Source organism: Drosophila sulfurigaster, chromosome 3 (assembly GCF_023558435.1).
Source record: "Drosophila sulfurigaster albostrigata strain 15112-1811.04 chromosome 3, ASM2355843v2, whole genome shotgun sequence".
NCBI classification, from domain to species: Eukaryota; Metazoa; Arthropoda; class Insecta; order Diptera; family Drosophilidae; genus Drosophila; species Drosophila sulfurigaster.
The window spans coordinates 3,761,977-3,777,994 of record NC_084883.1 but is presented as its reverse complement, the minus strand read 5'-3'; the positions used below and the strand labels follow the sequence as shown (position 1 = coordinate 3,777,994).

Below are 16,018 nucleotides of genomic sequence, written 5' to 3'. Positions count from 1 at the left end.
AATTAATGTAAAGTAGTCTGAACAATAGCTCTTCTTTTGCGGCAACTAAGTGCCCCCAAGTAGACAGGGTTTGTGGCACATCCGTATGACAAGCGTTTGTTTATTTATTTACACTTACACTTGTAAATGTCTGCTTGTTCTTCTTCTTTATCTTTTCGTCTAGGTCTTTTGAATGTACGCACACACACACATGTACTTACTTATTTTTTAAGTAAGCGATTAGTGTGGCGACGAAGCAGAATGAGCAGGCATAATAAGTACCACGATAAAGACAATGAAAATTTGTCAGTTGACAAAACAAAACAAAACTATTTCCATTTGGTCGCCGACAAATGAGACATTCAACACACATACACACATAGACAAACATAAGTGGGCTGCCTCTTGTCGCACACTTATTTCCAATTGTCAATTGTCAATGTATTGGAAGTAACAGCCAAATCAACGACATCACACACACATACATAGATAAGTATATACACAAGAGAGAGCGAGGCAGTCAATGATTGTTATTAGTGCATTGCTTTGGAGTATGTACATCTAATTTGCCATTGATGTGTGCATTAAGTTTTGTATTGGTAGGCATACAAATTGTCGTAAAACATTAGTGTCCCCCGAGATTAGAGCGGTCGACGTCGGCAATAGAGAAGCACACATAGCAACTTTGCGAAAGGGCAGAAGAAGGAGGGAAAAAGGCTGGCTCATCGCCCTTTTATTTGACATAGGCAATATTTATTGCGAATTCATTTTAATGTAGAAGAAACTAAACACAGACAAGCTTATACACGCACATATATACACACACACAAGCATAGTCGGGCTCTCGCTCTCTGACAAAGCGAAATGCCGAAATACGCCATCAAAATAAATAAAAACACACACACAACGTCTACAACGACAAAGCGGCGCAAAAGCTACGAGTTTCAGTAGCACAGCATTCGGCGCTGAACAAAACTCGCATCAGAGTGAACGAATGAGCACGAGGAATAGAGAGAGTCGGCAATAAGCAAAGCGCAGCAGCAGCGGTGTCAACATCGCGGCAGCATAGGGTAAGTTTAGCGTCCCACCCAAAACGTCATGAAATCCTTTGTGTATTGTGTCTGTATGTGTGCTAGAGAGAAATGTGTATGTGTATGTGTGTGTGTGTAAGTGCGTGTGTTTGTTTGTCAACTTGCCAAGCAGCGACATAAAAATGCTAATACAAAAACTACAACAAATTGTGCGTGTTGGGAAGAGGAGATATGAGTTCGCTCCTATTGTTGTTGTTTCATTCTCCTCTTTGACTAACACCTACAAATTAAGTCTGCCAAAAGCTAAAAAAAAAAAGGAAAAAATGGCAACACTTACCGTTCAGTCAGGCTCAGCAATGTAAATAAGGGCGCCGCTAATCCAAAACTCCTTTTAAACTGAACAAAATGCTATCACTAACACTTATACAGTAACACACTATTATTATTAACACTTTCAATTGGATGATTTCGGCAAACTTTTTTTGTATTATTTGTATTGCGCTTTTATATTACGATTTATTTCCTTGGCTTCTTTTTATGTTGCGCTGCGCGTCGCAAACGAAATTCAGGAATTTCAAGTGGAAATCTTGTTTGAGCACTTTTTTGATGGCGACGGCGGCGTTGGTGTCGTTGTTGTTGTTGTTAGCGGCTGCTGTTTTGCGGCAACAGCCAAGAAAACTTTTGCACTGCTACAAAACTTAGTTAGAATGCTTAGATTAATTGTTTGGAAAACGCGCGCGCCCCTCAATTAAATGTGGAATGCTTTGAACGAGTTGATTGTGCACAGACAACTGCATTTACAATACAAAAAATAATTCTCTATTATCCCGTTTGTTTAGTAGAGTTTTGATTTTATTTATTTTTTTCTCTTTTGGTTTCAATCACTACTTTTCCGATTTTCTGTACTTGAACTCCGTAGTTCAAAAACGCACGCAACCGTCAAATCCAACCGTAAGCCTCGAAGACAAATTCCACAATAACAAGAAATTAACAGATGCTGTGTAATTTTATATTATGCTTAACAGATTCTGTTAACGTAACGAAAAGTCGCCAGCAAAACGCGTGTCGCGATTGATAAACGCGCGCAAAACATGTTAGGCTGCTGTCGTCGCTCTGTAAACATGAAATTAACAGATACCTAACATGATTTGAACGTGTTGTGCTCATATGGCAATGTACAAATTAAATTGGTCTGCTAACTCACAAATATTGTTGGCATTCACAACGAAAAGAAACATTTCCATATTGGAGAATAGAAATTATTCAAAATAATACCCAATACAATAAATGAGGTATTTATTTATTGATATTTTTTTCCTATAATATACAATATCAAACATTATGTAGTTTGGTTTCAGCATTTCAATCCTGTCATTGGCAATATTTTTTTTTATTCCGCACTGACTGGCAACTCTTATTGTTTGAGAGCAGCGCGTACGTGCCAATTTGAAAATGTCGCAGATTAGCAGTCTGCACCAAAAAATATGCACCGTATTCAAGACGAAAATAATAACAAAATATAGGTAAATTCAAAAGTACGCAGCACGCCTGCAAAAATGTGAACCTCAATGGAGCAATCTCGTTTTGTACTGCGTTGCTTCCTTTATTGTTGTTGTAGGGCTGCTTCCGCTTCCATTTCTAAAGTTGACTGGTCACGTTTATTAATCGGCTTAAATTTTTGGTCAGACTGCGCAAAAGTGACGTACTTAACTCCCTGGCACGTAGTCTGCTCCTGCCTATTGTGCTTAACCATCCGTTGTACCCATGTCTTTCGATCTACAGCTTTAAGGGAAACGATGAGATGTCAGCATTAGGATTTTAAGTATGAAATATTATTGAGGGTTGTTTAAAAATCAAATCAGAAATGCATTACTAAAGATCGTGTGTCTAATCAGAAATCGATTACTAAACAAGAGTTATTGTTGTTGTCAAATACTAATTACATAGTTGTTTATTATTACATATTATTCGGTATATAGGTATAAGCTAAAAAGTAATATTCGTATATAACTAGCGATAATCAAGTCTAAGAAAGCAAGCAGATATGTGATCATTAATAGAATTACGTTATGTGTACGATATTTTAGTCATTAAATCACAGATGTATTATTATTGTTTTGACCACACTGCTCTTGTTCTCCTCCTCCATCCGCACTACCCACACCGGGCGTCTGATCCGGCGGTTCGGCATTCAAGACCAGATTCTCAATCGAGCGGAACGAGGCATCTTCCAAGTGTGTGGACATGGCTGGCGGACGTGGTAGAGTTGTGGCCATGCCAACGGCTTGTCGCGGTTGCGGTCGATGACGCACCGAGGAACGCAGTATGGTAACCACATCCTCAGCCGTGTATGGGCGTTGCTGCTGTGGTCCACAACTGCCACGCTCCAATGTGGCTGAGGCACCCGAGTTGGCTGATCCAGATGCCGACGTGGGTCGCTGCAATTTGCGACCTAGTGACTGTGAACGCTGTGCATAGCCAGCTGGCCGTTGGCCAATCTCAATTGACTCTGGACTGCTACTGCCTCCGGATGAAGCTGCATTCACACCAGATCCAGAACCAGAGCCAGAGGGATTAGTCAGTATGGTGAGATAATCGGGCGGTGCCACTGGCGAAGGTGACTCGGCATCCAACGAGAGAATTGGTCGTGTTCGACTCGATGAATCGCCAAGAACTCTAAAAGTGCAAGCAGAATATATAATTAATTACAATTGTAATATTCTAATATATGATAATAATAGTAGTATATTTCATAATTTTATATAGATTATGAAAGTAGTAACTGAATAATTATAAACATACAAAAAGCTGAAGACCACCTAATTTTTTATTATCAGTAATCTAGACGTTTATATCAAAAATAAAGTATGTATTGAAAAATAGTATTTAAAACTCTAATAAACACAACAACATGGAACACAACTTTACACTTTATATCACAAGGGTATTCATTTATAATCAATGCATATCACAACTAAACTGAATAGCAAGAAGACATTTACGTCTTGCTTGTTGATTATTACATGTTATAAGCAAACAAATAATCTACAATATCATTTGTTAGCTTTTTTTAAGCGTTTCATTTAAATTTGCCACAATGTGACTAGCTAAGTTTACGACGCATTTCCGCGAAAGTATCGTATGTCGCATTTTTTCGAAATTGAGATTTTAATGCAAAATTGTTAGGCACCTTATGCCTCACTACCCTGTGAAATATTATAATTGAAACCCCTATAGTTCCGATAAAAATTAAGTTTAAATTTTATCGTATGTTACAGTGCTTTTGAATGTGTGCGTGACATTATCGTATGTCCATACAAATTTTTTTTTCATTTGCATGGAAATACTTCAAACGCACAAAAATAAAGGAATACAGTAAGAAATGTTTCTAATCGCTCAAACATCTTATGATTTTGCTTATTGTTTGTTCCTCTTTGTGCCGTTGATTCTCGGTGTACAGTACACAGTCTTTAAAAACTGGAAACTTTTTTCAAACTCTTTATTTAAACATAAAACATTACATGTAAGAAAATTACGAAACGCTGTTATAAAAAAAAATGCCCATTATCAATAGAATTAAAATATGAATATTTTGAAAATTCAAAGAAGTATATTTTTTAATTTGCCTAAGTCCACCCAAACAATAATATCATTATATAATTGTAAGCTAAATATTTCTAATAAAAAATTTTATGATCTTAATAATTTAAATAAGCTAAAGTAAGCTAAATAGTATACCTCCCAGATACCACAATGAATATAAAAGTTTGGGATACTCTTCGAACGTATTAGATTGTTTGAACGAAACAGATGAAGACGATGATATTTTGGTTTAATTTTTCATAAATATATTACAAATGTATATATAATGTTGTTAATTAATAAAATTTCTAAAATAAAAATTTCTTAATAAAATTCTAATTTTGCATAATAAATCAAATTTTATTATCGTATGTCGCAAAATTATCGTATGTAATAATATTTTTATTTTTTCATGAAATGTTGCCTTTAATAACCAAAATTAAGTTTTCATTCGTTATTGTGGCTAAAGCCACGAAACCTTGAAAAATATTTCCATGATTTTCTCATTCCTAAGAGATTAAATCAAAAAAAAGATTCTCCTGTAAAATTTAATTTTTCAACATACGATACATTCGCGGAAAGTGGCCTGAAGTGCATAAGATCGGTAGAAAAATAAAAGGAATATGTTTTCTAAGTATGTTCAAGCCGATGCAACTGGTGCGGCTTCTATCCTGGCCTAATACTCCTTAGAACCAACCTTTGGGAACCCACTCGATTATACTGTTGTGGATATTATATAACTGAAACTCTTTATGACCCTTATTTCTGCAGTCTACAACCTCAACAATAGTAATCGACTAGAACACTGTTCTGACTAACTGACTAACTTATTAAACTATGACGATGGAGGCTCAATCTTTGTACATTTGTAGGATGGCAAGTTTTTCAAAAATTTGATGAAAAGCTAGTCAAAGCTCGCATGGAATCTTTTCTCACCTGCGCACGCTGCGACGTATGCTCTGGCGCAGTAGTTTGGCTAAGCGAGCGCCAGTTGCAGTTGTATAGGATGGCGGAGGCGTGTACTTGGGCGGTGCATCATTCTGAGCTTGTTGATGGCCACTCTCCTGCTGTTGGCTTGTGGCGTTTCGTCGCTCCTGCGCTGATCTCTGACGCGCCGAAGGACGTCGCGGTGCACTCCCCTCTTCCTGGGGGCGATACAACAGCTGAATGCGCTGAAAAACAGACAAGGGAGTGTTAAATAAGTTAGATATCCAGACAGATAAATGTACGCTTACTTACCTCTAATATGTCGGGTGGACCTTGTGTCAAATAGCGATAGATCTGTATGATGGCCGTGACGGGAATAATGAGCACAATGCCAATTTGTATGAGACTACCCGTTTTGCGGCTGGCATAGCTAAAGTATGACTTGCCGCGCCAGTAATAGAATTGATTGGAGAGCGATGCTTTGTAGTCAATCACCGAGAGTGTTATCAATCCAATGGGCAATAGCACGTTCCAGGAGAGCGCCAGAAACGCAGACATTGAGCCACACATGCGCAGATCGTTGACCAAATCATCGCCATTATAAGGTCGTCCGCGAATGAGGAATACACCGAAGATTTGAGCTGCCCAAATGATGGGTATAAACCAGGAGCCGCCAAGCAAAAAGTCCACATAATACAATATGGAAATGCCCATATCCGTGGCAAATGGAATGCTCAACAGCAGTCCAGTGACACAGCTCAACAGCACGGAGCTGGTCGAATTGCCCATCGCACTCGAAATGGGCTTCCACATGACGCACAATTGTGCGAGGCCAAAACCAGCAAACATGGCAAAGGCGACGGCAGCCCAAACCCATGAGATGGCATCGCTGGAGAGCGAGAGCACGGCAGGAAAGAGTTCCGTAATGAAGCGCAGCGCCTGAAAACCACTCTCGATGTGCAATATGGTCTTGTTTCTCCGATACGTTTCGCCCAAAAACGATGAATAGTGCGGCACAAGTGAACGTGGATAGGAGAGAAGTTGTGGATTCGTTTGAGCTTGCAGCGAGTACACGGACGTATAACAATCTGGACGTTCTAAAACAGCCATCGAGCAATTAGATTGAGTTGCAATTGTAGAATAATTGTGACATCCACTTACCAAACGATCCCGGCACATAAACGTAGCCGTGTTGTCGCAAGATCTGAGCACAGCACAGCGCCAGCAGAGCAGCCAAGCCGAGGCCCAGCAGCGTTAGCAGAACCATCAGAATGGCATCTCGTCGCAGCGTCGTTTTGCTGGCATTGGCATGCGTGCGACTGGTTATGTCTATCACCGAGGCACCAAGAAGGCCCCAAGTGAGGAACGTCTCCTGTGTGGCCGCTGTCCATGTGTTCGAGTTCACCAGAAAGTCATCAAAATCACTGGAGCCAAACACGTCCTGCAAGCAAAACGGAAAGAGATTATTATTTATTTATTATTGTTTAAGGATTAAAAACTTAGAACGAAATAAATCAAATAAAAATAATTACTTTTATTTTTCTTCAACACTAATGAGTAGTTTAATAAATCAAAATCAAGAAAATTCAAAAGTTATGACTATTTCTATTGTTTTCTTTACTGATAATTATAATGCAAATGTAAATAAATAAATAACCATAATATTGACGAAAGCTCTGATACAGAACACGAAATTGAATAATTTATTTCTACATCATTCATATTTTTCGGGGAAGTTTTAATTACACATAATCATTATTGTAGTTATTAAGGTCCCTGATTTATCTAACGACTTGGGGTATTTAAATTTGTATACCCGCTATCCTCAGCGTAGAAGCGTATTATAAATTTGTGCCTCCAGGCAATGTATATAACAAACAGTATAAATATTCTTGATCTCATATCTCAAATTATTTGCCAAGCCCATTTCCGCCTCCACAAATGGATGAATAACAAGCGTAATTTTGAAAATAAAGTCGCGATATTGGTACACACAATAATATCTAAAGTCTTTATGATTCTTGAAAATTTGGTTGCGATCAGATAGTTGCTTTAGCTGACAATCTGGTATACTTTGCACTCTATGGTATATTTTGTACTGTATTAATATACCAAAAATAACCTTTGGTATATTTGAAGTATTTTTGCGGTATATTTTTACTAGCAGATATCTCTTGTTTTCGTATCGAGCATGAGCGTTATATTATTTTATTTATTTATAAATTAAATTCATAAATTAAATCAGAAACGCACCTGTAGAATAGCCGGATCCACGATGCTCACAAATTTGCCAGTTACAACGAGAAGCGCAATCAATGGCAACGTATTAATGAGAAACGCCAATTTTCCCAGGGACTTGAGGCCTTTGCAGAGTATCAAGAAGACTGCCGCCCAGATGAGGGCCAAGTAGAACGCCAACTGCTAAATAGAATATATGTTAGTCGATCAAGCTGAATGTGAAAAGCAAACCAAGGGATTACCTACCCGATCATTAACATGGAAGCGGCCGCCGGTGGCGTCTGGATGCTTGGCCAGATGCAGGCGTTGTAGTACCACAATATTAAAGTATTCGGCAACCGTGTGCGTGAGATTCCCCGTATCATTGACGGCATCGTAGCGATAGGGAAAGGCCAGCTCCTGCCAGCGATAGACGCTGCGCGATGGCGTTGGGAAAACATCGCGCAGATAGATAAGAATCCAGCCAACCGCCACCGTCGAGTAGATGGCCAAGAAGCATTGCACCATGACCAGAGCAATGCCAACGCCACTGCAAATTGGACTAATCTTCCACATCGAGACGGGGCCCGATTTGATCTTGGCTCCCAAGCACATCTGTAGCCAAAAGAGCGGTATGCCAAAGATGACCGAGAGCAGAAGGAACTGCAGCAGAAAGTTGCCACCATAGTTGATGGTCAGCACCGCAAAGCGGCACAAGTTAAACACGCCCAGAGTGCAGCCCATCAGCGCTAAGGTGCGACTTGCTGCATGAGGCCATTGACTATTGAATCCGCACTTCTCCCGCAACAGTTGCGGCTCCAGTGGCGTTGTGCTGCTGCCGCCGCTGCTGGCACTGCAGATTGTCGTCTGCGTTTGTCCACCAAGTTCCAACTGATCCTGTTCGGGTCCTGTGCTGACCGTAGAGCTGTCGCTGCTGCTGCCGCTGCCACTGCTCACCAGCGAAACGGGGCTGGGGATGCGTGATGAACGTGCCGAGCTCATTTCCGAGCAGAGCGGCGACATCATGGCATGCGTTGGCGTCTCCGCCGCCACTGCCGCCGCCTCTCGACGTTGTGCTTGCGCCGGTGCGCTCTGTGGACGGCTCAAAGGCGACACGAGGCCCATGTTGCGAGCGGGACTCATGGACGGATGTCCCTCAAAGCGTCGCCCATACTGGCGTGGTCGCTGCTCCAGTTGCTCGCTGACCGCACGCGCCGTCCGCTGCTCGTTCTGCAGCAGATTGTCAAAGATGTGCGCCTCCGTCAGCATCTGAAGAGCGCTTCCTTCACGCTGTGGCAACGATTCCGGCTGCGAGAAACTGCGGCGCATCTCCGATGTCGACGATGCCGCCGACGTTGTCGCCTGACTTGGCAGAGTCACTAGCAGAGTGGGAGGCTGCTCATCATCCTCTTCCGCACTCGCGTTCGCATCCACATTCTCGGCTTTGGCTTCGGCGTCGTCATTCTCAATGGCTCGTCGCATTGACTGGCGACGCCAAACATCTATCTGGGCAACTGAAGCGTTGCCTGCTTCTAGTGATGTATTCGATGTGGCTAAGAGGCGAAAACAATGAGAAATGCATAAACAATTAAACACACGTATAAGAATGATTCACACACACACAGAGACACACAGTCTAGCTTTCTGTTAATTGTTGATTTCCACAAAACTTTCACTCGAATTCTCAAACTAAATTGTTTTAAAAAGCAGTTCCTAAAGCTTGCGAAACCACTAATGCAGTATTTATAGCTTTCCATGACTTATGACTTCAATTCCAAAACGATAAGAGTTTAACTGATTTTTATGCGCGGTTTTAGATAACTAGATAAAACGGACATGGGTAATATATGAGCTAAATATATCTAATTTATAGAGGTGCATTTTTTGCGTTGCAATACTTAATTATCATAGTGTAAATTATTTTTTCTTAGAAATTGAGTGTAATAGAGTAATAGTAATCTTGCTCCAAAAAAATAAACTGTACATACAAAAAATTCTTCGAAAATTACTGATATGCACTCATATTCAAATAATTTCACATACGCATCCTAAATTCACGCAAATACATATAATATTAGCACAAAGCTATAATAATGTCGTAAATGTCCTAATTGTTCTAAGCTTGTTTCAAACTGTTCAAATTAGTAACAGTAAAAGTTGCAGAAGTATTAAAAAATGTTATAAATCAGCAGAAGCAATTAGGAAAATCTTAACAAAAGTCAGAGATTATAAAGAGAAACAGCTTCATCTAGTAATAGTAGTAATACTAAAAGTAGAAGTAATAGTAATAAATATTTTTATAGTATATAATACAATGCCGTTAATTGCCCATCTTGCGTGATATTATGTTAATTTGGGCAATTAACGACATTATGATAAAGTAGTAATATTAATATAGCGAACAAGTAGTAGCAACAAAAAAGTAGCAGGAAAAAGTAGTATTTATAATTGTAGCAGTAAATAGTAGCAATTATCGGTGGTAGTGGTATAAAGTAGCATTATTAAGGAAATAGTAGTAGCAAGAAGTAGTATGAAATAACATAGTATAAATACTTTTTTAGTGGTTTTATATAATATAATTAATATAATAGCACATATCCGTTAAATAAGTGCTTGTACTAAAAGAATTAGAATCAGCATCAGTCTCATAAACCTGTTAACCACCTGTTCGATCTGTTAGCACGCTATGAATCATTTGTTTTAGGTTTTTTGGCGATGAAATTCGAATTTTTGCATTTTTCCCCAATTGCGTCACAGTCAAGATCACGCGCAGTTACCTTTAATGCCCGTTGGCGTTAAACCACAACTGAAGGTTTTGCGCATCTGATGACCACGCTGGAACTCGCTGTCCAAGGCTGGATGCACTTCCTCATCGGACTGTTTGTGCTGTTTTCGCTTCCGACTTAGCGGCAGCGTGCGTGTGCGTGGCTCGCGGCTTAGGCTTGGATGGCCAACAATGGCCAATGGATCCTCTTTATCTAGTTCCTCGAGATAATTATCCAAGTCCATTAAATAATCCTCAACTTTATCATCGTCGGAGGAAGACGAGGAAGCGCTACTGGTGCCGCAGGAAGAGATGCGGTTGCTGCCGTTGAGCGGCGATGCGCCATGCACATCCAATATGGCATCCAGCTCATTCAGCACACTGAGCGCCTCATCCGGCACAGTAGCCGACGGTTTGATGGGTGTGCTCAATGGAGCCTCTTGGCTGACGTCACACAAGGCATTACGTTCACCGTCATCAGCCAGCGGCATGCTAAAGCTAAGCGGATGTTGTTGCTGCTGTGCTTGAAGCTGCTGCTGCTGACGAGGATGATGATGAAAGCCCTGTGGCGTTTGATGTATTTCAATCAGGTCTTCATCGCTTGGCTCGTCGTCGTAATAGTCGCAGGCTTGCTTTATCGATTCACTGGACAAACTGTGCGAGAGTCCATAGCATTCTGGTTCTCTTAGTGACTCTTTTCGTTTCTCTTTTATTGTTGTTTTTGTTGTCGCTGGTAAACTGGCGTAGGCATTTGAATTGCGCTTGAATTCCCGACCAGCTGATTGTTCTTTGCCGTTCATTTTGTTTGCATTGCAGCCCAGTGTTGCAAAGCGGCAATTCGAGTCCTGCAATTACATAGAAAACCAGCAGTGTTAGTTAGCAGAAGAAATTGAGGCAGGTCGAGTCAATGTTACTGTCACCCATAACAGTGACCGCCAGTTACCGTCACTGTTAACTTTTGAAAATAGGCTAGTTTTGCTCGACGCATAGTGTTATAATTAATATATTCAATTCCGGAAGCCTTGACTAGCTTTTTTGTTTTTGGTGCTCGACATCGACAAGAAACAGGTTGAACAAAATGAACGCTAACAACGCAAGCTTAAAACACACAGCTGAACGCCTGCTATCCGTTTTGTTCATATTTAACATGATAGCCACCAAATGCAATCAAATGCAAACAAGCGCGTGCTTCCCATTTTGTGATTGCTTTGCGCTTTGCTTTGCACGTGAGTGAACACTCAAAAGGCAGCAAACAAAAAAAAAAATAACAAACAGCTGTCCAGTTTTTTTGTGTGTGACAGCCGTAAATAGCAAAGCGAGAGAGAAAAAATTAATAAATAAAAAGTAGAAGTAAAAATAAAGCAGCAGAGCGTGTGTTCATTCAACTGATCAGGTGAATGTACTTCCGATAATCATTTTTTAAACCGACACTTGAATGTATCTATGAAGTTGCTTGTTGCTGAAAAGGGAGTGGCAAACCTTACGAATATATGTACATATGTACATATTTTTGTGCATATGTCTAGACTTGAGAGAAGCCAGATCGCGATCGTTGGCACGTTACCTCGATTAAAGCAAATGTCTTTTCTCGTAGTTCGTAGCTGCCGCAAAGTAACAACAATGAAATCAACAAGAGTCTGGTTTTGTTGTCTTGTCGCTTTTGCTTCATTTTGCATATATAACCGTGACCTTCTGTGAGGTTTCGTCGCTGGCCAGTGTGGCCATAAAACCTCAGCATACTAAAAACACAAAGCAAACAGATCACAGCTTTTATCTATCACACAACGCCTTTTGTGTGCATGCGTGTGTGTGAACTACCCTAGTTAAGCTAATAGAATCAGGCAAGCAACTGTACAACTGTATTAATTGTTGACTCAAGAGGTCAAATTATTTAGCGAATAAATGCCATTGATCGCAAATTCACACAGACTTGCAATGCTGCCAAGCAAGCGAACAAGTAAGCAACCAATGCTCCCCATCATCCCCCCGAAGATGAATGTTCATTAAATTGCGCTCCCGTTTTTCGAACGCTTACGCGAAATGTGAATTGCGCGAATGCGAAAGCGAATACCAAAATGTCGAGTAAAAGTAAACAAAGCAATAAGCAATTAGTGCTGCCACACGAAAATTAAAAAAAAAAAATAATAATAATATGGACATGACCTTCAATGGCGAAAATGGTAAACACCCCACCAGGCCAGCTGCAACTTGTTTTTTGATTTTGTTTGCAAAAGTGCGGCAAAAACTTGCAATTTACAATGAAATTGACATTCAGCAGCAAAATGAAATAAAACTAGTTAATCGACGAGTTGAGACTGCGACGCACCGATTAATGCACGCTCACACACACAAGCCCATGAATAAAAAAAAAACACATTCACACACGTACGCATAAATCTACAGAGAGAGAGAGAGATAGTGTGAGAGAGCAAAAGAGCAATTTGATCATGAGATGCTGCAGCATCAATGAGAGTTTAAAAGCATTTAACTGTGTGTGTGTTGAGCTAAACTGGTACTAACTATAAATTAAACGCTTAATATTATTATTACTACTACCACTATTGTATTATAAAAAAATGCGTTTGTGGGCAATTTCCTTGGTTATCTCTTCTTTTTTTGCAACCACACAAGCGCAGTCGAAAAGGGAGTGAATCAAAGCGAATCGGAAAGGGGGAGGGAGAGGCAACGTCAACTGCATGCATGAGTAATGCCAGTTAATGTGCCGCTGGCAACACACAAAATGCAATACTGGAATTGCAATGGCAATTAAGATCAATATTTAAGTAATGCAACGGGTTGCACGCTGCGCCAATTGCTAAATAAACTAAGATCGCATTTTCAAATATCTGTGTATTTATTTGCGATAACCAAAGGCTGCTCCCCTCAACTCCCATTCGCTTCCCTGCTTTTACTTTGTTGAAATACATTTTACAATGCACACACACACACACACAAACATATATGCACTCACACATGGAACGCGTCCCAGTTGTACGAAATAACTGTTCTTATGGCAACGCAAAAGGCACAACAAAAAAAAAGAAAACTGCTGAGTGGTAGATTTTTGTTTTTTTTCACTTTTATATTTGGTCAGAAGCTTTGCGGTTTTTTTTTATTTTGGGGAATACCTTGGGGATTGGTCATTCGGGGTGCTAGCGCCACCTGGCGTTTGACACCAAAAAACGCAGTTAAAACGAAACCAGACGACTTCCATTGGATCTTCAATTGAGCAAGAGTTATATGCGCACACACACTCATACATATGACATACCAGAATTTGTACGTGTTGTGTGTTAATACATATACGTATGTTTGTATGTATGCAGCTCGCACAGTGATTTCTGTGCTTATTTCGAAACGAAAACGCGGCCAATTTAAAGATTTTTTGTTGTTTTTTTCATAGCGTCGTCAACTTACGAAACGTATCAAGAGTAATAAGCACCACTAATATGTACACATCTATGTAAATCGAATAGAAAGGGGAGCGCGTTGGCGTTGCTTCTTCTTCTTCGACGTCGTCGTCTTCTACATGCCACACAATCACAATGTTGCACTCTAACTCTCACTCACACTATCTCGCTTGCACACTTTTAGTAGCAGCAGTTAGCATAATGCACACACATGCATAGCACATATATACACACATAAGCATGTAATACTCACTTTAACAACTCACAAACACTCACGCATGCGAAGACTGGTAGTGACCGCGCGTATTTGGTATCTTGTTTTTCTTCTAAATTTATCAGCAATTTGTGCACAACAATAATTTCTTGACGTTGCTTACGTTTTAGTTACAATTATGCTCGGTACGTATAACTAAACAAAATAAATATTGAGCTCTTTTTTCAAATTCATTGCAAGATCGAGACGCGCGAGACACGTTCGCTCCATCTAGAAACAAACGACTGACGTTTTCATCAAACAAAAGTATAACAGCATTATAACAGATAACCAAACTGACAGAAGTGGCACTCAAACTGTAACACTGTAAGAAAACAGAAAACACTAAAACTGTTGCTCGTCATACAGCTAAGTATTCACTTCTAAAAAAATGTAATTAATTACTCTTACTAATGTTAGTTCTTATTATTAACTAATATAACTATTTATACATTGATTTTAAGTTGGTTTGTCGATGCCCTCCTATCGAATGATCGTTAATCGAATTAAGCAAAATTGATGATGACATTATTAGCTCCTTAACAGCTAACGATAATGTTAAAGATATTCGTTGCTAAGATCAAGCACTTATTATAAGTGAAGTAAAAGCTCGATGAGTGCCGACATTAATATATTTGTGTTACTACTAAATGTAAAAATTTGTAGACAATTTTGGGAAGAATGTAGACGACGTAATCTATAATTTTGTAGTATAAAAGTATTTTTTAAACTTCAAGTTTTGTAAATGCAGCTTGAAGATTGAATGTTCTTGTTTGTTTTTTGAAAAGTTTATTTTTTACGGAAATATTATTATTTTAAGAAGAAAACTCGAAAAGAGTGACAATCATGTGCTAGATTTCTTACAGATATTTTTTTTAATTCGAAAAGTTCATGAATAAAATCCCGTTTTTAAAATTTTGGAAGTGTAACCAGGTGAAATTTTCTTATTTCGGTTTATTGGTATATTATTATATTTTAGATATGTTGTATGTGGTCACACCCCGGCAAGAAAGCACATAAGAAACAGAATTAACAATTAAGTTAATAATAATAGTTGTTCGCAATAATGGAACTAGAAGGCTCAGAATTGGGTACCAAGGAATACTGGGAAAACAGCTATACACGCGAAATACAAAATTATCATAGTCACGGCGATGTGGGCGAAATATGGTTTGATGAAGACTCCCAACAGAGAATCGTCGACTGGCTGTTAAAACAGGAAAACGTCGATAAACAAACAGCACGTGTACTCGACTTGGGTTGTGGCAATGGAATGTTTCTCATTGCGCTGGGCAATGAGGGATACACCCAGCTAACTGGCGTCGACTACTCGCCAAAAGCCATCGAATTGGCCAAGGGAATTGCCAAAGATCAATCCCTGAACATCAACTATGATGTCGCCGATCTAACGCAAAGTGAACCACCGAATTTGGGAATTTACAATATTGTGCACGATAAAGGCACCTACGATGCCGTTAGCTTATGTCCCGACAATCCCAAGGAGAAACGCACCAATTACCTCAAAACGGTGGCTCAGCTGCTAAGCGACGAACACAGCCTATTTATCATCACCTCATGCAACTGGACGGAGGAAGAGTTACTGGTTAGCTTTGAGGAGTTCTTTGTGAAACACTGCTCGATTCCCACGCCCACATTTAAATTCGGGGGCAAGGTGGGCAACGTCGTCACCTCTGTGGTGTTTAAAAAGCGTCCAAGCAATTAAGAACTACACTTCTTAAGCTATTAAATAGATATTTGTATAATTATAATAAAAAAATGTAATATTTCCTACAACAAAAGTACTCAAAACTTTGCTAACTGACCACATTGGGAATAAATTCTAACGGCCGTGGTT

At 39.7% G+C, this 16,018-nt stretch overlaps 2 protein-coding genes across 4 annotated transcripts in view; one reads left to right on the top strand and one right to left on the bottom strand.

Annotated features, from left to right (window-relative positions):
- The window catches only part of LOC133845931 (sodium-dependent transporter bedraggled), a 46,271-nt gene extending 31,862 nt beyond the window's left edge, over positions 1–14,409 (bottom strand). The window contains exons 1-8 of one of the 3 annotated variants that reach the window (XM_062280592.1): positions 14,164–14,409; positions 10,514–11,345; positions 8,004–9,289; positions 7,773–7,940; positions 6,681–6,960; positions 5,832–6,616; positions 5,529–5,764; positions 1,348–3,686 (exon numbers count right to left, since the gene is read on the bottom strand). In XM_062280592.1, coding sequence (XP_062136576.1) covers positions 3,101–3,686; positions 5,529–5,764; positions 5,832–6,616; positions 6,681–6,960; positions 7,773–7,940; positions 8,004–9,289; positions 10,514–11,300 — 4,128 coding nt within the window. In that variant the 5' untranslated portion in view covers positions 11,301–11,345; positions 14,164–14,409 and the 3' untranslated portion in view covers positions 1,348–3,100. Of the gene's footprint in view, positions 1–1,347; positions 3,687–5,528; positions 5,765–5,831; positions 6,617–6,680; positions 6,961–7,772; positions 7,941–8,003; positions 9,290–10,513; positions 11,346–13,917; positions 14,111–14,163 lie in introns of those variants that run through there. The other 2 variants (XM_062280593.1, XM_062280591.1) reach the window with 2 other exon arrangements.
- Positions 14,410–15,142: 733 nt separating this feature from the next.
- Positions 15,143–15,973, top strand: LOC133844171 (EEF1A lysine methyltransferase 2). Its single transcript, XM_062278051.1, has one exon. It carries the CDS (start codon positions 15,230–15,232, stop codon positions 15,884–15,886), a length of 657 nt encoding a protein of 218 aa, XP_062134035.1. The 5' UTR covers positions 15,143–15,229; the 3' UTR covers positions 15,887–15,973.
- Positions 15,974–16,018: the final 45 nt, after the last annotated feature.